This window comes from Danio aesculapii, chromosome 7 (genome assembly GCF_903798145.1).
Source record: "Danio aesculapii chromosome 7, fDanAes4.1, whole genome shotgun sequence".
Lineage (NCBI taxonomy): Eukaryota > Metazoa > Chordata > Actinopteri > Cypriniformes > Danionidae > Danio > Danio aesculapii.
This window is the reverse complement of record NC_079441.1, coordinates 61,731,651-61,757,532: the sequence shown is the minus strand read 5'-3', so window position 1 is coordinate 61,757,532 and position 25,882 is coordinate 61,731,651. Positions and strand designations below refer to the sequence as shown.

The window sequence follows — 25,882 nt, the reverse complement described above, 5'->3', positions numbered from 1 at the left end:
AACAGCCACCAACAGTAAATTAACAGTAAATTTGTTTTAGAAAAAAAATGAAAATCATTGCAAAACATTGCATCAAAGCCAATGTTGCTTCACATGTCCAAGACTTTGATAAAAGGTTAAAAAAATTTCAGTCCACAATTACTTTTTATTAATTTGGTTAAATTGGCAAATTTAATTTAATTTAATTCGAGTTAAAATTCTGTAATTTTCTGAACAATTTAGTCGTTTTGATCAGGACTGAGGTTAATTAACCGATTTATGCAAAAACATTTGATAAAAGTATTAATCTGATGAATTTTACAGCAGTTTAATTCAGTAGGTGTTTTCAAATCGAACATAACAAAAGAGTATTCCATTTGAACAATGCACAAGGGTTAAAAAAATTGAGTAAATACAATGAATCATATTTTTCATTGATGATTCACCCTAAAAATACTACATGCTGAGTGCGCACATCTGAAACAAAAAGATGTGGATTGTGGTTTAATTCAGAAGGTGTTTTCACACCGAACATAACAAAAGGATAGTAAATTTGCCCAGAGTGTTTCGTTGAGTTCTCTTTTTTATTCAAAACATTTTCTCAAAATATGTGTCAAAATAAGAAATGTCACCAAAAATCACTCTGCTAGCTGAAACAGAAACGTTATGGCCTTAAAATCACCCCCGAGTGGATGAAAACATCTCCAACAGTACATAGAGGTTTAAGTATGTGGTTGACAAATGAAATTGAACATAACTACATTTAATTTATTTGTTTAAATTCAGCCCCATATAAATTGTTTGCAACCACTGAGTAAATACAATGAATCTTTTTTTTAGTGTGCTTAACTGCTTGTTAAATGCCCAAATATACATTATGCTTATAGGTCTGCAATTTCCAACAAGTCAGATTTAGGTAAGGAACAACTGCTGTTGGATTATAAGAAAATAATTCGTACTCAAAGTGGTGGTGATGTGGCAATATTTCCACACTGTAAAAAGCAATTTGTTGGTTTTACTTGAAAAAAATAGTAAACCCATTGTTTTTATTCATTAAAGTTGCCTTAAAATTATTAAATTAAATTAATTTCATTATGTGAATGAAGATTTTCTCAACTTGACAGTTCCAATGCAACTGCAGAGTTTAAGGTTACGATTTACCTAGGAAAAAGAAAAGAAAAAACTTTTTTCTTTTACGATTGACTTTTTTTTTTTTTTAAGTAAAGTAACTTATTTATTTAAAGCTATTTGTCAGGGTTTTGTCCTCAAACAGCTCCTGTGTGTAAGACTCGTCTTATCCAAAGCTTTTTTTTTTTTTTTTTTTTGTGATTTTGGGCTGTTGAAAACTGTGAAGGTAATTTGAAATAACTGCAATGAAATACTTGCTGCTCGTTAAAACTACTTGTTTAAAATGAGTTGTAACAACACAATTCTTAAGATTTGTTTTGGGACAACTTAATAGTTTTATGTTTAATCCACTTAAAGTTGCAAAAATTATTAAGTTAACTTAATTTGTGTTGGGACAACATGAAGGAATGAAGTTTACTTATTATGTTTTGTACACATTTAATTGGACTAAACAAAACAATTAAGTTGAAAATTAAATAAAAAAAATGAAAAATTGTATTGTTTCAACTCATTTTAAATAAGTAGTTTGAACAAGCAGCAAACCTTTTTTTTTGAGTACAAGTACATTTGCCAATCATTTAAGGATGATAAATGCTCAACGCAGAGGCAACTTGCATTTAAATTCATTAACACACAGCAAACAGTTGATTACCCTGCTTATTACATATTATTACAATCATGTGCCTTGTTATAGACAAATCAACACTAGTATTGCTCTGTGAAGCTCAATATTTGATCTAATGGGTATAAATGACAGATATTTTGGTTAGTTGTCACATGTTAGATCTAGAGTGTGTGCGACATGGGCATATCTAATAGCTCATAATAACCTCTTCGCAAATATTTTTTAACATATTGCTTTACACAGAGGCTTCTCAGCACCAAATAGAGACTTCGGCATCTGTCACTTTAAGGTATAGTTCACCCAAAAAAAGAAAATTCCACCATCATTTACTCATCCTTCATTTACTTTATGAGCTTCTTAAGAATATATTTTGAAAAATGCTTAAAATCTTTGACGGTCATTGTATTTGTTTCAGCAAACTTCAAAATATCATCTTTTGTGTTCAACAAAATAAAGCAATTCATAAAAGATTGGTTCTACTAGAGAGAGAGTAAATGTACATTTTTGGGTGAACTATTCCTTTAAGCTTATTTTTCCCTATCACGCTGAACTATTCAAGGAACAGTCAGCTATGGTTCCAGTTGTATTTCCGCAATCCTTGCTGCCAATTTCTCCATAGACAGCTATGAGGAAGTGCAATATTTATTCTTTGTTATTCAGCGTAAATATTAGAAAAAAAAGGTCATCGTCCATTACATTACACTTTTGTATATATTGCTGTATAATGCTAATGCTGTTTACATTACGCTTGCGTTACCAAAGCAATGACTGGCATATTTGTATTACATTCCCAAGAATTTCATTATCAGTACCAAAGTGGAAAATGAAAGCATTTCTGTGCTGACGGACCAGATCAGCACAGAATAAAAGGGTTAAGCTAACAGAACTGTTTGGTTCCATAGTGGAAAAGCAGCTGTTGTTACTATGGTTACTACTATTGTTAGGGTGGGCTAGCACATTTATTCATAACTTTGATCAAAACTGACTTGAACTACCTCTGCATTAAAGAGACAGTTCAACCAAATATGATAATGCTGTCATTATTTACTCACTCGACTTATTATTATACCGGGCCATTGAATTATTAGAAAATTAATGCACACCTGTGTATTATTTTCTTAATTAAATGAACTGGAGTAATTTATTCTGTTTATACTATGGTTACCACACCTAAAGACTTTGTTCAGATGTTATATTTTAAGACATTGGTCTGGTTTTTGTTCTCAGACAGCTTCTGTTTTTAGAATTACACATCTCATCCTAATCCTTTTTGCTTTTTTAATAGATTTTTGACAGTTTGTAGGCTGTGAAATAGCTTAAATCATTGTAATGTGGTCCAGACCTCGCTGGAACTATACACTCATCGAACATTTTATTAGGTACACTTTACTAGTATCGGGTTGGACCCTCTTTTACCTTCAGAACTGCCTTAATCCTTCGTGGCATAGATTCAACAAGGTACTGGAAATATTCCTCAGAGATTTTGGTCCATATTGACATGATAGCATCACGCAATTGCAGCAGATTTGTCGGCTGCACATCCATGATGCCAATCTCCTGTTCCACCACATTCCAAAGGTGCTCTATTGGATTGAGCTCTGGTGACTGTGGAGGCCATTTAAGTACAGTGAACTCATTGTCATGTTTAAGAAACTAGTCTGAGATGATTCACGCTTTATGACATGGCGCATTATCCTGCTGGAAGTACCCATCAGAAGAAGATGGGTACACTGTGGTCATAAAGGGATGGACATGGTCAGCAACAATACTCAGGTAGGCTGTGGCGTTGACACAATGCTCAGTTGGTACTAATGGGCTCAAAGTGTGGCAAGAAAATATCCTCTACACCATTACACCACCACCGCCAGCCTGAACCGTTGATACAAGGCAGGATGGATCCATGATTTCATGTTGTTGATGCCAAATTCTGACCTTACCATCAGAATGTTGCAACAGAAATCAAAACTCATCAGATCAGGCAACGTCTTTCCAATCTTCTATTGTCCAATTTTGGTGAACCTGTGCGAATTGTAGCCTCAGTTTCCTGTTCTTAGCTGACAGGAGTGGCACCCGGTGTGGTCTTCTGCTGCTGTAGCTCATCCGCCTCAATGTTGGACGTGTTGTGAACTCAGAGATGCTCTTCTGCATACCTCGGTTGTAACGAGTGGTTATTTGAGTTACTGTTGCCTTTCTATCAGCTGGAACCAGTCTGGCCATTCTCCTTTGACCTCTGGCATCAACAAGGCATCTGTGCCCACAAAACTGCTGCTCACTGGATATTTTCCCTTCAGACCCTTCTCTGTAAACTCTAGAGATGGTTGTGCAAGAAAATCCCAGTAGAGCAGCAGTTTTTGAAAAACTCATACTAGCCCGTCTGACAGCAACAATCATGCCACGTTCAAATTCACTTAAATCCCCTTTCTTGCCCATTCTGATGCTCGGTTTGAACTGCAGCATATTATCTTGACCATATCTACATGCCTAAATGCATTGAGTTGCTGCCATGTGATTGGCCGATTAGAAATTTGAGTTAACGAGCAGTTGGACAGGTGTACCTAATAAAGTGGCCGCTGACTGTACTTTAGCTGTTTATTTGAAGACACCTTCAGCCAATCAGATTCACTAACCCAATAATATAAACTCATTCTTGCACACCTTCCAGCCAATCAGAATCAAGAATTTCAATAAACTTTTTAAGACCATTTTAACACTAATTTTATGAGTTGATAGGTTGTAGTTGTACAGCAAACGATACTTGATCTACTGAAAGAAAGAGGAATCTCATAAATAGTTACATGGATGGACATAAGTACATTTCGATCAAGCTTAAAATGATTGAAGACCTAAAACACAATTTTTAGGTGAACTTAAGACTTTTAGGACCCAGTGGAAATCTTGATGTTTCTTCTCTCTCCCCAAAAAGTCTGTGCTTATACTGCGGTACAGAGAAAGAATGCAAGTCAAGCCAAATTTACTTACCAGGGCACTGGCACAATCTAACATGTTATTAAATCCCTTTATTATAAATGTTGCTTTCATAACTCTCATTTAGCCGAGCACAAGTATAATCATCTTTTCTGTGCGTCCTTCACACTTATTTACGCGTGTTTGTAATTTGTGTGTGCGTGTGGGCTTTTGTTTGCGACTGGAAAAACCTCTGTATGTGTTTTTATAGCTCAGTGAACATTCTTGTCTAGTAAAAGCCTGTGGTTTGGTATGAAAACGGCTCATTTTAATTCCCTCTTCCTCGTCCAAAGCATACAGCATGCTTTTCAATCATATATGCGATGTGTGCTCTTATAATACCCTGTTTTAACCACGATTCGTGGAAAATGAATTATAGCAAACCACAACAGTATGAATCATATTCTTTTTTATTCTTTTCATATACAAAGAAATACACAAAATACTTACAAACTGTTCCAAGACAACTTAAAGTCAAGGAGCACATGACTGAAGCTGACACAGAGGAAAAAGTCAAACGAGAGGAAAGTGCATCCGACTTAATGTACATGTATCGCTTAAAGACACAGTTCACCCCCCAAAAATGATGCATCTTCTGCAAACTTTTTTTTGGGTGAAATGTTCCTTTAAACCCGGTTCACTTTGATGGTAGTTTTCACACAGTATACCATGCAAATCCTCCATTCTTTCCACCTCTTTCCATCTTTGTTACTTTACAAGACGCCTTGAGCTACAAATACTCATTGAAAAGTTGACGGTTGTGGTGGTCTAAATGTGATCTAGAGGTGAAAGTGAACTGTAACAGGAGCCACAATGCATTTCATCCAAGCTTTAACAATTCTGCATCAAAAAATGTATAAAAAATATACAGAAAGACAAAAATAAAACAAAATGATGAAAAATTTGGTCATAAAATCCTTTTTATAACTGTAAAAAAAAATACATTTCCATCACTTTTCGGGAAATGTCAAAAAGCACAAGGCGAGGAACAGTTAGACTCCTCAAAGGCAGTGAATCTGTTCTGCTGTTTAAGGACACGTCTCACAACACTTAAATCAGCTCCACGTTACAGAGTTTGAAGGTCCATTCACACCAAGGGGGATACCTATATCGATAACTTCATTAACATCCATAATCAATGGATGCTAATGCTTGTTTTATTATTAAGTAATAATAGATAATGAAGCTCATTTTATTAAAAGTGCTTATCTCTTAACGGTGTTACAAATAAGAATTTGTTTAGTGTTTTATTTAAACAGCTATGAAAACATTTATAGGTTGATTTACGCGTCAAGAAAATTTGGCCTGAAATTAATAAAAACATAATAAAATATTGAAAGAATGTGACATTCTACACATTTGTACCTGAAGGGTCCATATTGGTACTATATATACTATAATCTCAATTATACTTCATCTGTTCACATTAAATGCAAAGCTGGTGCAAACATATCAATATTGCTATGATCATGTTTGCTCACAGCTTTCGTTTGTGTTATGCGTTTGTTTTGTTATTGAGTGTAAACATATTTATCTAAAAACAATTTTAGACGTTTTTTTAATTATATGTGCACAAGGCTGCAGTTCCCTTAATGACCACTTGTGTCGCCAGTAACACAAATTTCTGAATTTGCCGATTTCCAATTGCCTTCAATTGTTGAAATAACCAAAACCATGTGGAAAATAACTCCACTATTGTTCGTTTGGTTATTATTGTTATAGTTTTGATGGAGAATATCATATTCTCCAAGACTTTGAATGATTCATAAAACCTTATAGTTATCATCATAGTTATCGCTCTAGCTGTGAACACTCCTTTTCCCATTGAAAACATCTGAAACAGGACGCCACAAAACGGGTTTCTGCAGGTCTCTAGAGATGGAACTGAACAGGTGGCGTCTTGAGGTCAAATCCAGAGTGGGCTAAAGCGAAGTATTCCATATTTCCCACCCAAATCTTGCTAACAGATCACAGTCTCTTCGTGGTAGCCAAAAATTGTGACATCACAGTCTTTCGAAAAGCACTTCTGCTTTACATTCATCATCTGTCAGCCTTCCTGGCTTATTAGCATTCGTGTATAAAAATAAATACAACAGGACAATTTAACGAGTACACAAATGATGTCACTGGCATCGCAGTGTCTTTAGTGTGTCATCTGTGTATGTGAGGCACCCATTTCTTCCTCGATCTGCGAGGTCATTTCCTGTTCTTCCGTCAGCATTTCTTGGTCAATGATTTGTGCTGTCGTAACAGTCCCATTGTTCTCTTTGCATGTCTCACTTTGTCCATGAGTTTCGCTTTTCTCCATAACTGTATCTGCAGGGGGTTGTTTCTCTTCCGCCACCTCTAAAACACTGCAGAACTCCATCTCGTGAATCTCCACATCGAAAGGTGTCGCAGAGGGGACTGAAGGAGAGGATCTACAGCCTGCACATGCCTGAAAGACACACAAAGCATTATAAATATAAACCCCTCTATAACTAAGCGTTATCATTTTGGAAGTTACTGTCCGAGAGACTTGAACTCACTGAAATGTTGATGGCACGAGGAAGGCGTCCGGTGCGGATCCATGGGTGAACCTGACTCAACTCGCTCTTCTGCTCCTCAGTGAAGCGAGGCTGATGTTTCTGCATGGCTCTCAGTGCAGCTCGGTCCTCTTTCAACACCGAATCTCTGTCTCTGTTAGAAAAAACACATTTACTTGGTCAATTATTGGCTATTTAAGGTTACGGCACACAATCCGAAATTTTAGAACGTTAAAAAATAAATTTGACGTCACGTTGTGTAAATTGTATTGATAGACTGCCTCTGAAACTTTTGTTTGTCATACAAATTTTTTGAAGCGAATTAATTTTTTTCCCCATTTTTCGCATCCAAAAAAAGCACTTTGAGGGGTGTTTTGACAGTTCAGAGCCACCAAGCTAAATACAGAATACCATCATCTGAGCTACAGATAACTTGATGACAAACACAGAGCATAAAATAAAGACAGAATGTGGTGGACAGCTGAAAACCCCTATATGCTGGATTCAGTGACTGGCGCACCTCTGCCCTGCTGCTGTGCTGTTTGGTGTGTGTCTGTGCCCATACATTTGATGTACTGCCCATGGACATTATAGAAATCATGGTCTGTTTTCAGTCTGTTGTTTTGACATGTCGATGTGGCCGCTATTATAATGTCTATAAGTATTGCCAGTCTCCGTTTAGGATTTCTTTACGTACGTGAATATGTGAAGTATGACAAGCGATGTATCAAAATTACACTGATTTCCTAAAATAAATTTGCATTTCAGGATAATCGTAGCGCAGCTCTTTGATAATGAGCTGAACTCTCTATCCTCTCTATGCAGTATTGGATGAACACAATATGTAGCCTATTCCTCTTTCTTTTTCTCCTTTGGAGAAGAGGAGAATAAAGTATTACAGCTTGAACTGACTCTGAAATGTTTTGCATTTTTTCGCAATGGATTAATTAATACACATTGGACCAATTTTTTCGCATATGAATACAAAAAAAATGCATCCAAAAATTTCAGTCTTTAATGATGGGTGATTTTCGATTGTTAGCATGAGACAGCATTTTTTTAACTATGTGTGTTATGTCTGACATTTTGTGTACAAAGGTAAGGTTACAAAAAAAAAACAAGCAAACCAAATAAAGATATAGAATTTGCAATGGATGTCATTTAGTGATTTACTACATGTCATAAATGAAAAAAACTAAATTATAAATAACCTGACAGGACAATAAAAAACAAACAACAAAAGCTAAATTCAAAATAAATTGACATCGAAACCAATAAAGAAGAAAAAAAAAGATAAAAATGCAAAATTTGCAATGTCATTTGTCCTACATCTGTAACAAAATAATAATAATAATAATAATACAAAATAAAAACGAAGCAAATTGAACTTGAAACTGAACTGGAAAAAATGTACCACATATCTGAACAGAACAAAAACAAAACTATAAAAAATATATTTAAAAAACAACTAATAAAGTATTATATAATAATAATAATAATAATAATATTATAATAATAAAATATATTTTCCCCACCCAGAGAAAATGCGTGATTGCCATCTGTGTGTGATAGTCTTTACTAACCAATTGAGTGAGCACACTTTCATTCTGCCCAAGAACTTTTCAATCTGCCACTTATCAGCCATTTTAGTACACGTGTTCTGTATTTTTATAATTAATATTTTTTGTTTGTATTATAAGCCACACTATCTCCCTAATTTGAAAGGAACTTGGTCACAGAAAGGTAAGGTCATTTTATGTGCTCTAGAGAAAAATGAGCGTTTAATTTTAAATATTTAAAAACAAATTTGAATAAATGTTTAAGTTAATCTTTTCATTTTTAACTAACACTCACTGCATTTTAACAGTAAGAAGCTGCGATTATTAAGCTGACTCTTGACTACAAAATAAAATCGCAAGTCAATTTAAAAAAAAAAAAACGCAATATCTTTTATCTTTTAAATAAAAATAAATAAATAAATAAATAAATAAAAATTGCAATTAATTTTTCCCAAATCGCACAGCCCTACACACAACAAACAATAATCATTTAATGAAATGAAAAAAATGTTTGAAATGTCTGGATTATCATCCCCATGATGTACTGGTAAGTGATATAGTGCTGATATTCACCGTATTGGCAGCTGGTAGGTCATCATAGTTTTTTCATCCGTGTTGGCCATGAGGAGCCAGATGGGGTCCTGCAGGACACATTTGATGAACTGCGCCTCTCCATCACCCTCTGCTGTCTGCTTGCGGGAATGACTGTTCTCTGACGAGTCCACGCTGCCAAAGTATTTGCTGGTATTGCTGCTCTGACTGCTTCCTGTTAAAGTAAAAGAGAGGAATTTAGTTCAATTAACAAGTGCTGTAAGACGTCCACTTCCTTCACACCAATGATCCTGGAGATCAACATTGCTGGAAAGTTTAGTTCAATTGTTAAGTGTATTAACTTCTGTCTGTAATAATCTAATAACATTATGTAATCCAACAGAAGCTGAACTTTGCAAGACAGTAGATCTCCAGGAACAGCATATATATTTATTTACACAACTATTTCTTCTGTTTTCATTAAAGCACTCACTAGTTCCACTTCCGGAAGAGCTGCAGCCATTGGAGCCGGATCCAGAGGAGCCTGAGCCCGAGCCTGAGGACCCTGTGCCTGAAGAACCTGAGCCTGAGGCAGCCGAGCCAGTGCCTGAGCGGGAGTCCTCCTGTAACAGCAGGTCCAGCAGATCACTGGAGGTGGACATGGCGTCTTGATTTGACTCATTCGTTTCACCCTGCAAAAGACAAATCAAGCACAGACCATGATTGAATGATACGATTGAACACACATGCACACAAAAAGTTTTGCTTCTTGTTCAAACTACTCATTTAACCCTTTAATCTACCCACCAAGAAAAAAAATGGATTGCATTGATTTAGTTAACACACTCAATGCTTTTTTTCCTCCAACACATCACATAATTTCTAAAATATCAACCTTTATCACATGGTAGATATGTTGGTTTATGGTAAAAGTACCGGAATTAATATATCTAATTAATTAATACATATACTATGAACAATCTAAAAAATATGAAGTGGAAGACTAATTTATTTAAACACTATCAAAATAAAACATTTTTGAATACTAAATCACCTTTATTTTTTGAAGTATGCCATAAAATATTTCAGGTCCTCATTTAACATGTTTTCTTGTTTGTTTGTTTTTTACAATAAAACCAATATCAAGTATAATAATGCAACAGGATTATGTTTGTTTGATTTTCTTGTAAACCAAGAATGCTGTGTGTGTGTAAGCCATTATTTAAAACAGTCATTCTTTAAATGACTTTATCAGTCAAAACATGGTCAACCATTTGGTAGAGCAGGCAGTTAAATGATTTAAAATTAGCTTCAACCTTTTTTGGACAGCTTAATTGTTTTATATTCAATCCACAAGTTATAAGCTAACTTAATTTGTGTTGGGACAACATGAATGAATATTATGAAAACCTGCATTTTTCTTTACAGTGAACAACAATAGAGATAGCTGATTATGGATCAAGCTATTACAGCACAATGAGAAATAGCATCACAAATTGAAGGGGTTTGAATTAAAGGTACTGTATCTGCGTCCATATTGGTATCATATTTATATTATTTAAAAAAAATAAGAATAGAAAAGTTCAGCTGATTAATTCTGTATTTTTTCGTACAAGCAGGCACAGGCATTTAAATCTTTTAGGCTTGAGACACCCGGTCTCCTCCACTTCCATTCATTTTTAGACATTAAAAACAGCTCTTTATGCTGCTTTATGTTACAATTGGATATTTTCATATCATTCTGCTTTTTCTGTAAAGCTATGCAAACTCTTGTTTGTAGAGCAAGTAGTTTGACCGTTTTCTGCCGTTTATTATTTCTAATCATTTCTCCCATGAGGAATAAGTTCTAAAACAATCGCAAAAATGAGTGCACTTCCAAATTCAAGAATGAGGTCAATAATAAAAAAAAAAGAACTGCTATAAAAATTGTCAAATAAAATTAGTTGTCTGCTGTTATTGTTTGCATATTCTTTTTGGGAACAAATCAATCTTAGCTTTTAAATATGTCTGTAAATTGGTTATCGGCATCCGAATATAAATGACTGGTTATCGCTTCTGACTAGCATTTCCATATTGGTGCTAATTCTCTAATTTAAAGGAAAAAACTGCCATTATTTTGATCTCCAAATGTTTATTATCAAAAATGAATCACTTTTCATTTTTGCTATGAATTCTAAAACTGTATTTGGATAAAAAGCGATAAAAATCACTTCAAAAGAGTGAACTGAATCATCTCGCCTAATTAAAGCCAACACAATCAAATAAAACATGAACGACGGTTGGAGGACCTTCTCCAAGTATTAAAAACTCATGTGTCATCCTGGAGTGACCTATTCTACAGCGGGTACAAACAATCTGCTGCTACTGGTTGGAGTTCCTTTTACAGAAGTTCCTTTGACCAACATTATGACTTATTTCATGGAGTTTATTCCCTGTATTTAAATCCTGTTCCCTTTGTCATTCATTATTAATGTATAAACAAATAGTTGGCTTTAAAAAAAATTGTTGGTTTTAGGTCCAAAGGATGTGAATGGCCACTAAGAATGCTCTCCTTTAGGATGGCTGTCAAGAATTAAGCTGGTCATATTCATTCATTAATTTTCTTTTCAGCTTACTCCATTTATTAATCAAGGGTCGCCACAGCAGAATGAACCGCCAACTTATCCAGCATATGTTTCACGCAGCGGATGCCCTTCCGGCCACAACCCAATACTGGGAAACACATACACTACGGCCAATTTAGTTTATTCAGTTCACCTATAGCGCATGTGTTTGGACTGTGGGGGAAACTGAAGCACTCGGAAGAAACCAATACAAACATGGGGAGAACGTGCAAACTACACACAGAAATGCCAACCTCCCCAGGTGGGGCTTGAACCAGCGACCTTCTTGCTGTGATGTGATCGTGCTACCCATTGTGCCATCGTGCCACCCTACTGGTCATATTTCACTACATAAAACAAACTTTTTTCTTTACTACTTACATTTTCGTTTGTTTTTGAATCCACCGTTGACCCTCTCTGGTTAGAGGAAGCCTGTCCTCCTGCTCCACCTCCTTGTCCCACCATAGGAGATGTTGTCTGCTGTCCTGATGCCACCTCGAACCGATTGCTTGGCGACTCCTCCAGCTGCAGCAGATTTAAGGGCGATGAGCATCTGGACTGAAAGAGGGGAGACTCTGCTCCTTCTCTCTCTGCACCGTTTTCTCTTTGGCTATAGGAGTGAGGCGTGCTGGAGCGAGAGAGAGCGCGTGGGATTGGGGTCGGGATCTGACAGGGAGCAGGTGAGCCCGTGTTGGCAGCTGTAAAGGGGAAAGCTGAGTTTGGGCTGAAGAATGGCTGAGCCATGCCTACGCTGGGCTGTGGGAACATGTAGTTGGGTAATACCAATGCCATCATTGGAGGGACCATCGGAGGCACCATTTGTGAGTTCTGAAGGGGGAAGCGGAGGCCAGACTGCATGCTGGGGTCTGAGACAGGATGGGAGATTGGGGGATAGACTGGATATAAAGGAAGGACGGTGGGTGGGTATGGGACAGTGGGAACGCTGGCTTGTGACCCTGATGTGGGCCAGGACGAGGAGCTGGCTGTAGGACCCATGGGTATGGAGGGGTTAGAGGGTCTGCCCAGAGCGGGAACTCCAGGAAGGAGGCCTCTTATTGGTCCGGCTGGACTACGAGAACCTGTTTGCTCTGAAGATTCCTGATGCTTCAGTCTTTTGCCTCCTCGGCCACGTCTGCGCCCACTGCTGCCGGCTGCTGGGTAATCACGAGAGCAGCGCACACCTAAAGTCAAGAAAAGAAGAGAGGGATATTGTATATCCAGTCTGATAGCAAAATACAAGCTGACAGGTTGATCAAGACTAAGGAAGTCTACAGATCGATCGATCGATCCATCCATCCATCCATCCATCCATTCATCTATCTATCCATCTATATCCAACCATCAATCTATTCATCTATCCATCCTACAATTTATCCAACCATTCATCTATCCATCCTACAATTTATCCAACCATCCATCTATCCATCCATCCACACATCAATGCACCCACCCACCCATCCATCCATCCATCCATCCATCCGTCCACACATCAATACATCCATCAATCTATTAATCTATCCATCCAACCATCCATCCATCAATCTATTCATCTATCCATCCATCCATCAGTCAATCTATCAATCCATCTATTAATCTATCCATCCATCCATCCATCCATCCATCTATTCATCTATCAATCTATTCATCCATCCATCTATCCATCCATCCATCCATCAATCAATCCATCCATCCATTAGTCAATCTATCAATACATCTATCAATCTATCCATCCATCAATTCATCCATCCATCAATCAATCTATTCATCAATCCAGCCATACATCCATCCACCCACCCACCCATCCATCTATATATCTATCAATCCATTCATCCATATGCCCACCCATCAATCTATCCATCTATCCAACCATCCATCCATCAAACCACATATCCATCCATCCATCATCATAACCTCGATTATTACATTGTTACGTGCCACATAAGTAATTACACACAAAAATCTCCTCACCTCTTGATAAGGGTGCATTTGGTCGTCGGCGGACAGCTGAAGTTGGGTCAAAGACTCTGAGTTTGCTCAGATCTCCAAATCGGCACATGAAGTTCTGCTCCTCTTGTTGTGTGTGAGCTGACAGAACTTCTTTTGTGAGACCCAACCTTTCTCCTCCTGCAGAAGCCCCTGGTCCTCCTCTTCTCCCAGCATCCCTATCAGGAGCAGGGCTAAGGGGCAGAGAGGGTGTGGCCATGGGAGGAGCTTGAGGCTGAGAGACAGGCGGAGCAGCATTTGGAGTGGGAGGAGCTTCCTCCATTACGATATCTGTGTGAGGAAAAACGAGGTGAAACTAGGTACAACAAATATCTAAACACTTAATTGTTAAGTAGTTTAGTTTCATGGTTTATATGCGTTTCTCCTTTATTACTTTCACATTACAAATTTTCCTACCTGACTCAGGAGGTTTCTTGTCCCCAACGTGGACGATGGTGCTGCTGAAACTGCACTGGGAAGTGACAGAGGCGACACTCTCAGCTTTGTTGTGCAAGGCCAGCGGAGGTAACAAAGCGCTATCGCCTACCAGAGACACAGACGGACCTGAGGGTTAAAGGATATGTTAGCACAGTCCAACAATCTTTCAAGAAAAAGGCTTTTTAAATGTTTTTGAAGTATCTTATGCTCAACAAGGCTGGATATAAACAGTAAATTTCTGTTTATAAATTTCAGTAAATAATATCTTAATAATAGGCAGGTAATAAGCCAGTACTAAATGTTGTGAATTGATACTTAAACTAAAGTGTTACCAAGTTTTATTCTTGTGATGGAACGGTGAAATTTACAGCAATTATACCCAATTCCTCAGTGTCACACGATTCTTCAGAAATCCTTCTAATATGCTGTATTAAGTAACTAAAGTAACATTTCATAAAGTAATGAATCCATGAAGTATTTTTTTTATCCTTGTTAAAAATAGTTGTGATTAAAATTTATGTGGAAACTGAGAAGGAGGTTAAAAAGGAACATTAGGATAGTAACTCTAGGGAATTTTTTTTACATGCCAAATACCATTAAAATATTTTATAAAAAACAGTGCATGTGCATTCCTTCTCGGTCTATAGATGCACAAATATAGTAAGAAAATGGTCTGCACTAGTTTGGGAAAGCTTACAAAACAAACAAACCACCAAAAGACTTATTAGTGCATTTGTATATACTACTGTTCCCATTTATCCTGTAATTATTTATGTAAACATTTAAAGGAATGTAGTGAAAACTGTATGTTGTACACTGCACACAACAGCATGTAACAAGCACTAAAATGCATACATATTGCACTGGGATGTATTTGTTTATGACTGTACCATCTACCTTTAGCATTGCATGGAGCTTCCTGTTGTTTGTCATCATCCGACGTGGAGGATGCGGTGCAGGAGGAGGAGCCACACTTCCTCTTGACCGTGTTTGGGACGTTACAGCTCTCCAGATACCTGATGAACAGAAATCAATAAATGAATTAAATTCTGGAACACTATCACAAGTATTTCACACAGCATATCACAAAAGGTGCTTTTTATATGACAATATGACTCATCTGCAGTTGAAACACATATTGATTAACAATCAGTGTTAAATGAAGTGGCTTAAACGGTTAATGAGAGATTTTCTTCCACTGAAAACAAAAGAAATTTTGAAGAATGTTGCAGATTGGTTCGTCCATATTAGCAAATGAAAAGAAGTCAAAAGCTACTAACATTCTTTAAAATAATCTTCTTTTGTGTTCAGAAGAAACTCAACCCAACAGGTTTGGAACAATTGGAGGTTGAGTAAATGACGACAACATTTTCAGTTTTGAGTGAACGGTCCCTTTCAATTCTGTAACACAAACCTTATGATGCTGTCCAAACAGTTGATCTGCTGGTATGAATATGTGGTTGGCGGCTCTTTTTGCACGATAACTGATGGTGCGGAGCTCTTTGAAGGTGGAGCAGCACTGGGAACCAGACTTCTACACACTTCTGCGGCTCCGCCTGCTTGCAGAGCACCTGTATATCAGACACAGCATACACAGTGAGACTAACAGCCTTCAAAAATAAGAAATGAAACACAGGAGCTTTATTCTGACAGAATAAATAGTGCGTGTTAGCATACCTGCAGTGGAATGTTTTTTAAGAGGAGGTCGGTTGCGGGAATCAATGAAAACTTGCTGTCCACTGGTCTTGACCATGTGAACATCTTTGCAGATTTGCTGGAAGGTCATCTGTTTAAAATGGAGATCATTTCATTTAAGACTTGTCTATGTCGATCTGGGTTGCCTCTCATTTATATGTACAGTCCTAATAAACAAACTCTAAACTGCATAGCGTTCAAGGCCAGGACACACAGAAATAAATAAATCCATACTTTTATGCTTCTACAGTGACTCATAATATAATTCCGGATGAGATGTGAGTATTTGTATACACAAGGTAACTGCAAGTTTTCTGAAAGTAAATTTAGGAATTTTTTAAGATTAAGCTGTTAAAAATTAAAATAATAAAATGAAATAGTGTGTTAAGTTCAACAAATGTCAATTTATAGGGTGCATAAAATGATTTGCACTGTACTAGCAATACTTCAAACTTAAATATGAAAAAATACATTTTACCAAAAAAAAAACAAACGCTCAAGATTTGATTAATCCTGTTCTAAAACACTGAAACACGTGTCAAACTCAGTTCCTGGAGGGCTGCAGCTCTGCACAGTTTAGTTTCAACTACGCGATTTGCTAATCTAGCTGATCTCATGAACCAATCACAATTGTTTGTTTACGTGTTTACAAGCAGAAGACATATAAGAACTGAAATCTTTTTACATATCAGAACTGAATGCTCTGTGCTTTTAAAATAGATAGTTGAATATTTAACAAAACAGATTATTGCAATATACGTATTGTAATAAGCAGTAGTTTATGGACCTATTTCCTTTTAGTAAAGAAGTAATGGATTTATAGGTGTGCATTTTAACTCCTTATGCGCTCAAACTTCATTGAGACATGCATAATCCTCCTTCTATCATTTGCAATGTTTCCAAATTGTTTGAGTGATTTTTTCCTGCCATTTTTTAAAATCTCTTTTATCTATTTTGTTCTGTAAAGTTGATTCTGACCATGACATGTCCACAAAAAATGATTATAAGTGACATGTTTAAGCTACTATATGCAACATTTTTTATTTATTCTCTGAGGTAAGGCAAGATCTCCACTTATGTATCATACTTGGACTGAAAATGTGCTTTATGCATTATAATGCTTGAGGCATCAGAATCTGTACTCTTTATCGGCTGATCACCATGACAAGGAATCGGTACTAGGTATCGGCTGCAAAAATCCTGATCGGAGCATCGCTATTTCGAACCCTAATTAAACACACCTGATCAAACTAATTGAGTCCTTCAGGCTTGTTTGAAACCTACAGGGAAGTATGTTGGAGTTGGAACTAAACTGTGCAGGGCTACTCTAGAAACTAAGTTTGACACCCCTGCACTAGAATATAGAAATATCTTTTATCATGTCTTATGATCACACTGCAAAAACTCTTCCTCACTTTTTTGTGGAATGATGAGTTTAAAGACCCGCAGAAACCTTTTATGGAGTATTTCCCAGTTTCACTTCCAATAAATCAGTTTAGGCTTTGATTACAATAAATTCTTTACAGTGAATGCTTTTATTTTACCCATTTACTTTTTTCAGTCCTGAATACTGTTCAATTTAAAGGGTTTGTTGTTGGATGAGAGAAACTACATACAATGTATGTAAAGGTGACAGATACTAAATGTAAGATATCAGTTTTGTTTTGAATCCGTGCTCTCCCTCAACAACATAATTTCGACCAGGTAAAAATAATCTTTCTGACTTCCAGAAAATCTTAGTTTTAGGACACATACAGGATAACAGCATAATGGCCTTTTAGGACTTACAGGTTTGTGTAGCTGCGAGGGGTCCTCCAGCCCAGGCCCACTGCTGTCTGATGAAGAGGCTGCGCTGGGCTGATGCTCGTGGGAACCGTTACTGGCCAGACTGCCGTAGCCCTGAGAGCTGCCGCAGTGGACGGGCTGAACCAGGAGCCTGTGGATCTGTTCACTGAGCTGAACGATGTCTGGAGTCAGGGCTCGCTCTTCCAGACCACGTGGCGGCGTGAACACGTCCTCGTTCAGTGGAGAGCTGCATGGAAAGAGTTAAATGTGTAAATACACACTACAGTATCTCTGTTTGTTAGGGGAGAGGATTTGGAATTGTTTGAGTCAATCATTTTGCCAAAAGGCTGTGGTTTGTCAGGATAAAAAACATCTTATTGTGTTTGGTACAAGTTTGAATCTACTCTACACTATTATATTAAGAGCAATTTCAGCTGCATGACAAGAAAGTTTTTTTATAATTTTCTTCATGTCAACTTCTGCAGGTGATTTTCGTTATCAACTTCTGCGTGTTTAAATTTCGACCAAAACAATGCATTTTTTAAATATATAGAAGTTTCCTTCTTGCAACCGCTAATATATGTCATACAGTTTAGATTTTTCTACTTGGAGTTGCAATTAGATGCGAGTTAACACCTTACAAAATTGTGTCTTGCAATTCAAAGTTTATATAATCTCATAAATTTGGCTTGTTTTTGTCAGAAAAGATCATACAGGCCATACCAAAAGGCTACTTAGAATTGCTTACAGTTTAAACATGCAGAGTCGTTATGTTCTGCTTCTTTCATCATCTAATGAATAGAATCAGTGCTGATGGGTGTGGATGTGTGTGTGAGCAGCTTGAGTCACTTGAATCAGTGCATGTTGGAAGAAATGGTCTGAGAAAAAAGAAAAAACATTGAGCTCATGAAAAATCTGTCTGCGTCCACATGTTTGAGCATGTGCTTCTGTGTGTGATTGAGCACACATACACACACATTACATACTGGTGTGTGCATGGGGAGTTGTGATACTGAAGAATTACATGTGTGTGCCTCAGTGTATTTGTGTCATGAACAAAGTTTGAACAGGTGAAAAATCAAGGTGGAGATGGATTTACTCAGGTCTATTTTTTGTTGCTACACTTCAATCGAACTGATAAAAATATTGACAGGACATGAATACTTTAGGGTCAATACATTTTTGTGTTGGAAAGAAATTAAAATAATGCAATTAACTGATACAATTCTTAAAGTTTTTAAAAATAGTAGCAACCAGCAGAAATATTCTTAAGATTTTTAAACAAATGTTTACTGACCACCAAAATCAGAATATTAGAATAGAAAGAATGATGCAATCACAGGAAAATATTACATGTCAAATACATTAAAAAAAGTTGAATAAATGCATTCATGTTTTTAAAAAAAATGCTTATTGAAATTGCATAAAAAAAACTACTGTTTTGAGTCATTTTAATTTTAAAAATCTTACTGATCCCAAACTTTTGACCAACATTAAAAATGTTATGTAATGTATTTTTAATTTAATCCCATGCCAGCAACCAAGGCTATTTTCATGGCAAGAGCATTCAATAATAAATATACAATTAAAAACAAATGAATACATAAATGAATAAGATTTTTAGTGTTAATACATGACAAAAATTCTAATTTTCTATTATTTCCTGGTGTCAAAATGTGTTTTACAGTAAGTAGAATTGTGACCAATACTTAAAATGTAAGACCAGTAACGTATGAGTAGGCCCACATGGAATCTGCACACACAGAAATCCACAGACTTCCATAGATTTTTAGCCCATCTTTGAGTCTATTTATTTACTTGTGTAAATGTGTGTCAACTTTTATTTATTCTGTTTTTATATTAATTTCAGTAATATTATTGACTAATATGAAAACGTTCATGTGATTTATTTACAATACAGTTTGTAAAGTAATATTGTTGGTCTTGTAGTAGATATATTATATGAGAGACTTGCTTTGTTTACCAAATAAAGTGGATCTAATTGGATTTGCATTTTAAACATTAAATAAAAGTTAAAAAGTTATTATTATTATTGTTTTACTTCATATATTACGTTTTTAGTTACGATACTCCTAAAATCATTCTGCATAAATCCAGAGATTTTTTTTTTTTTTTTTTTTTTACAAAGTTTTGCGTAGAAATAGCAAAAAAAGTCCACAGATTCTGTCTGGCCGTACCTATGAGTTAAAAAACTTATGAGATTTGAATTTTGAGCATTTATTTCTTACGTTCTGACTTTATGGCGTCCAACAATGAAGGCCACTTTCCTGCTCCAGGGGTTGATGAAGGAGGACCATGAGGTGTCTATAGTCATATACTCTCCATTTCGCGCACACATCCGCAAGGGAGAGTGCTCGAACGGCTGCCCAGCAAACTGAAGAACTGAAAGAAAGAGGAAACATAAACGTTAAATTCTGTTACAAACAACTCTACATTTAAAGAAAGGAACTGGAGAGAGATGAACTCACTCTTCTTATGGATGGCCACCATGATGGGTCTGTCATCTGGATGAATGCACAGCAAGACCGGCGTTCCCACCAGGTCCTGAGGCAGGTATCCTAACAGAGGCACTGCCCGCTCATCCACCTCCTGGAAAAGACAGCTGGGGGTGTGACTGGTGGTAAATATCCTCTTATCTGGAGGAATGCGAGGGGCTGAGAAAAAACAAAACACACAATTAACATTAAAAAGGCAAGAACGAAATGGAACAAACCATATAAAATGTTATATACAATGTTCAATTATCCCATAAGTAATCCACCTTATTTTAATTTTACTGTCTGTTATACACTTATTATGCTTTCTTCTTTCGTAAAGTATACTGTTTTCATGCTATTTTATTATCTGAATCAAATATATGGGTCAAACTTTACAATAAGGTTTCATCAGTTAATGTATTTTCTAACATTAACTAATAACCAACAATATTTTACAGCATTTATTAATTAATCATAGCTCAACGTATGCTAATGCATTATTAAAATCCAAATTCATGCTAATTAATATTTAGTTAATGCACCTTGACTTAAGGTTAACTAACAACGAAATACTTTATTTTCATTAGTGTTAGCAAAGATGAATAAATACTGTAATCAATATATTATTCACCATTTATGTTAGTAAATAAATTAACTAATACAACCTTATCGTAAAGTGTTACCAATAGATGTCTATGTAAGCTGGAATTTGAAGGACTAAATGTGCATGTTACACTTTAAAAATAAAAGTTATAAAGAAGAAATATTATATACCCTCATATCCCGAGTGCACTCTCTCGGCGATGAGCAGACAGCAGGGCTGAGGGAAAGCCATGTCGGAGTCTCTGAGGGTCAGCAGGTATGGGGTCAGTCTGAAAGGGTAGTACTTCACATCACTGCTGGACGAGACATCTCCACTGATGCGACAAAACATGGACTTCTCTTGGGTGCACTCCATTGGTGGAGAAACTACAGTCAAACAGACACAAACATAAACACACGTTAAAATTGTATTTGTATAGGGTGGACCTAGTCGACTTTGGTGGTCCTGGTGGATCAAAAGTGGCTCTACAATGACATCAGAAATGTATATATATATATATATATATATATATATATATATATATATATATATATATATATATATATATATACCAGCACTTTAGCTACATGTAAAGTTATACCTGTAATAAAAACAAAGCATTTTAACTCAAGATCAAACTTATCAATTTATTACATTACAGAATACATATAGTGTAGGGGTTACTGCCTATAAATAGGTACTATACATTAAGGGCTGCACAATTTATCGTTTCAGCATCAATAACGCAATGTGCGAATCTGCAATAGGCACAACACAGGATCTGCAATGTCAAATTGGGATTATAATTACCCAGAAACCACAGTTTAGAGCACATGATTTGATTGCAAAGTTTAACTCTAATAAAATCTTGCGAAAGGTCTTTTGTGCATGTGCCTATGAAGTTTTCAAGTGAATTTTAAACATTTGGGCACAAGAAATTATAAAGTTTGTCACTTTAACAAAGAATTATTGTGTTTATTTATACAACGAAGACTCCACGCAGGGTTATTTAACGATATGATTATTGAATTTCTCTACCTTAATACTGTTAAACTCCACCAAAAACCATAAAGTGTTGTTTATTTAGTTTTTGTCATTGATCTGTTGCTTTTATTCCTGCTTCAACTTGTTTATTTGATATAAATTTTTGGATAATTTTATATATTTTATGTATACTCTCCTACAAAATCCCCCAATCAATATGATGATTTATTTCCAAATACAATTACTAAAGTTATCTTGTATATTCATTCCGCAATAGAAATTGCAGAAAAACTAAACATTGCATTGTATGTTTTTCCAGTATCGTGCAGCCCTGCTATATATGGTAAATTTTGAGGTAATTATAATATACTAGTATTTGCATGCGAGTATACTGTATAAAAATATATTTTGAGAGATTTCTAAAGGGTTTCAGCGTCATTAAAATGAGCAAAACTATAAACCAAACTACCAAAATTATAATAGTAAACTTTGCTGGTTCTGTCAAATCAAACAAGAATATCTGAGCTTACAATAGATGATGTGCTCCATTGTATGGGCGCTAATCAAAATGTGAATAAAAGCCTATTTGTTAATCAAAGTTTTTATTAAGAAACTAGAATTAAACACCTTGATCAATGTGGATTTCCTGCTGAATTAATTGAAGCTTCAAAATAATCAAAACGGACATTCAAAATGGTGGGACCGAAATCTCAAAGAGAAAAGAAAGCTTTGGTTTATGTTTGGAATGAGCAAACACTATTCAAACAGCCCATGACACAAGTAAAACACACACAAACATACCAGAGCCGATGCAGGAGGCCCACGCTGGCAGTTTGCAGGGTGCTGTGTTGCTGTAGAAGGTGCTCACGTCTTGGGGTGCCAGCAGCTCCGAAAACAACACCCCGTGCAGCTTCTCTGGCTTACTGCGCAGAAGAGATGAGCCTTGCGGAGAGATGTACACAACCTTCCCTGACAGGAACGACACCGCCATGGAAAATGTATCCTGTAAAGAAGAAATACAGACTCTTTTGTAACTTACAAATATGGTACACTCTACGGTTTGTCCCAATTCTGTATTTCTCATTAGTCTCAATGATATCCTTACAACAGTCTCTAGTTAAAAAGTGACTCAACAGGAAATAAAATAAACTAGTTTAACAGGTAACAAATTAGAATCAAAATGTTTACCAAAGCCCTTCAGGAACCAGTCAAAGCCAATAAAGCCCAATAAGCAGCATATTAACCTTTCCTAACAGCATCTCCATTTACACCATCACTGAATAATTTGAGATTTAGAGCATGTGTATTATCAAGCACAGTTTGATACTGTATGTCCCACATCTGTGAAGCAGGAAATGATTATTCCACAGCATGAAGGTAATGTGTTTTTTGGACAAAGGATCCTAATAAGCCAAATTCTTCTGTGCATTACATTAGGGTTTAATGATGTGTAATCGGTTCATGGAGAAAAACAAGTCTTTTCTCTAGATAAAAGGGATGAGCTTGTATGTTTCTTTTGGAAAATTACATTACATAACTCACTTCAGACTAATAAAAGAACTTGATGAATGTTAGTCATCGTTGCTGCTGTGGACAGCAGGTTTATGCAGTTTCGAGTTTTAAATGGTTTCTGTAGCAACTGTCTAGTTGAAAACAGGATTGAATAACAGGAGATAGAAAAGAAGAAACATAGTGTGCAATTTTACAGAGAAAACAGAAACGAAAAGGTTTTGCTGTCTTATACTTTTTTGGGGTTCCTAATGGAATTTCCAACGCTTATTACTGGAGAGTAGGCATGGGACGATAACAGTTTTCAAGGTATTCCACGGTTTGGAAAAGTCAAGGTTCTAAAACCGCCAAAATTTTTAGGACAACAGTATCTCCAGCAGAAGAGATACCCAAAGATGCTGTTTTAAATTGTAATGAAATCTGTGTTTTAGAAACAAACGAAGACAGCCGAAGTCAATGATTAATTTGAGTTATTTAGCCGAACATGTTTACTGCTCCAAAATAATTTAAATGTTTCTCAAAATAAAATATATTGTGTACAAAAATGAAAAGTTGTAGTTTTTTTTTACCCAGACATTTAAATAGAACATAATTTAGAGCAGTAAACACAATACTGTGGAACCATCATTATACCAGCCCATACCTACTGGATAGAAAAACAGTTGTGTGTGTGAATCAACGTACTGTGTTTTTGAGTGTGTATTCTGAGGTGATATTGTCCAGTTCTTCAACAGTGAAGGTGGAGAGATCCAGACTACAGCCATGGCACTCCTCTACATTCCACTGGTGGTAATACTCCTGATTGGCTGCAAGATTCAAAACCAACAACAAAACGGTTACTTCTATTATCTAATAATTATATAATCTAATATACATAATAATTTTGCAGTTTTATTTCCCTATATTATCATAACTGAAATCCCCCAATACTGTTTCCTCATGTTATGAATGACATTTTAGGAGTTTTCCTCATTTAAGATCAGACATTTTAACACTCAGAAGTGCTCTGAAATGGGCATACCATTTTTTTAATATGCCTTTTTTAAGTACCCTTAATATGGTTTAAATTTTTGGTAAATAGTTGTTAAATAAAATGTTTATAAATTACAAACTCTAAATTGTACAATTTCTTTCAGAAGGTGTGAGAAATATCACTAACAATTTTAAAAGTTTACGATTCTTATACAATTTTGAGTAGTTCCTCAACTGGGAATACAAAAAAATGGTGCTTATTGATTCAAACACTTTACTTGTATTTCAGTGTATGACACTGGAAATTCCCATATAAACTTTGCACAATTATGCAGATGCTTAGAGCAATAATTTGCTAGCATCACAAAGTCACTGTGTTTACATTTGTTTGTGGAATTAATCAACAGATGACTTTATAGTTATAACTTTAAACAGTTATAACAAGTGATTTATCCAGTTCTTTTACAGTGTTTAGCTTCTTTCCCTGGCTGGTTTCAGGCTTTCCTGTAAAACACAGAAACACCCATGTGAATCTCCCACTGACCTCTGACTTGTCTGACACAGCTGAGGGCGTATTTGAGGGCATTCAGGGTGCTGGAGCGTCCCTTCATCTTCCTCTCTGGTGGCAGACGGATCTTCAGCTCGTTCAAGGCTCTCATCAGCTCTTTCTGGGTCTGGACGCGGGCAGACTGATCACTGCTGCAGCCGCTGGTGGACGGTGGGTCCTGCTCAGAGCTGGCACTCAGCAGACTGTACGCCAGAGAGCTGCTGGGTGGAGAGGGGCTGTGAGAGTTTGAGCTGACGGAGCAGAAATCAAAAACAAGAGAGAGTCAGACTTGACACTTTCAAACAGGAATAACTGAACACAATCTACATTTAGTCTGTTTATTTGTGTTTATGTAAAATCTCATCATATTAGCCTCAAATATTTAATTTCATCATCTTAAAGTGATAGTTCACCCAGAAACATTTCATCACCATTTACTCACAATCAAGTGGTTCTAAATGTTTATAAATTTCTTTCTTCTGTTGAAGACAAGACAAGAACGACATATTCTGACGAACGTTGGGGGGAAAAAACAAGCAGCCATTGACATCCATGGTGGGAACAAAAAAATACTACGGAAGCTTTTTTCCCCCCAATATTCCTCAGTATATCTTCATCTGTGTTCAACAGAAGAAGAAACTCATGTTTGGAACAAGTGCAGAATGAATAAATTGGAACAGAATTTTCATTTTTGGCTGAACTATCCCACTGTATCACTCAAAACCAATTGATTTTGCTAGAGAATGCCAGGCCATATTTACATCTTGTAGTAAGATCTGTTTTGATCTTACTGATTGATATTAGGAAATCACAACCAAAGAATAGTTCGAGCACTTGATTTCTTTGATTTCTATGGATAGGAGTATGTTTGGGCAATTATATATTTCAATTAAATATTGTGAATTGTAGTATGACCAAAAAAACTACACAAAGCAGCAGTTGAGTTTTGGTCGAATGGGAAGAGTACATTGGGC

The 25,882-nt window shown here is 36.2% G+C and overlaps 1 protein-coding gene across 1 annotated transcript in view; it reads right to left on the bottom strand.

Moving 5' to 3' along the window:
* Positions 1-5,090: 5,090 nt before the first annotated feature.
* per1b (period circadian clock 1b) overlaps positions 5,091-25,882 on the bottom strand; it is a 28,929-nt gene continuing 8,137 nt past the window's right edge. Inside the window, exons 3-19 of the mRNA XM_056462290.1 lie at positions 24,906-25,159; positions 24,074-24,195; positions 22,682-22,883; positions 21,088-21,282; positions 20,305-20,490; positions 20,065-20,218; positions 17,819-18,062; positions 16,013-16,121; positions 15,750-15,906; positions 15,233-15,351; positions 14,315-14,461; positions 13,883-14,188; positions 12,296-13,095; positions 9,805-10,003; positions 9,354-9,546; positions 7,225-7,375; positions 5,091-7,133 (exon numbers count right to left, since the gene is read on the bottom strand). Of these exons, the coding sequence (XP_056318265.1) occupies positions 6,840-7,133; positions 7,225-7,375; positions 9,354-9,546; positions 9,805-10,003; positions 12,296-13,095; positions 13,883-14,188; positions 14,315-14,461; positions 15,233-15,351; positions 15,750-15,906; positions 16,013-16,121; positions 17,819-18,062; positions 20,065-20,218; positions 20,305-20,490; positions 21,088-21,282; positions 22,682-22,883; positions 24,074-24,195; positions 24,906-25,159 (3,832 nt within the window). The 3' untranslated portion in view covers positions 5,091-6,839. The remainder of the gene's footprint in view (positions 7,134-7,224; positions 7,376-9,353; positions 9,547-9,804; positions 10,004-12,295; positions 13,096-13,882; positions 14,189-14,314; positions 14,462-15,232; positions 15,352-15,749; positions 15,907-16,012; positions 16,122-17,818; positions 18,063-20,064; positions 20,219-20,304; positions 20,491-21,087; positions 21,283-22,681; positions 22,884-24,073; positions 24,196-24,905; positions 25,160-25,882) is intronic.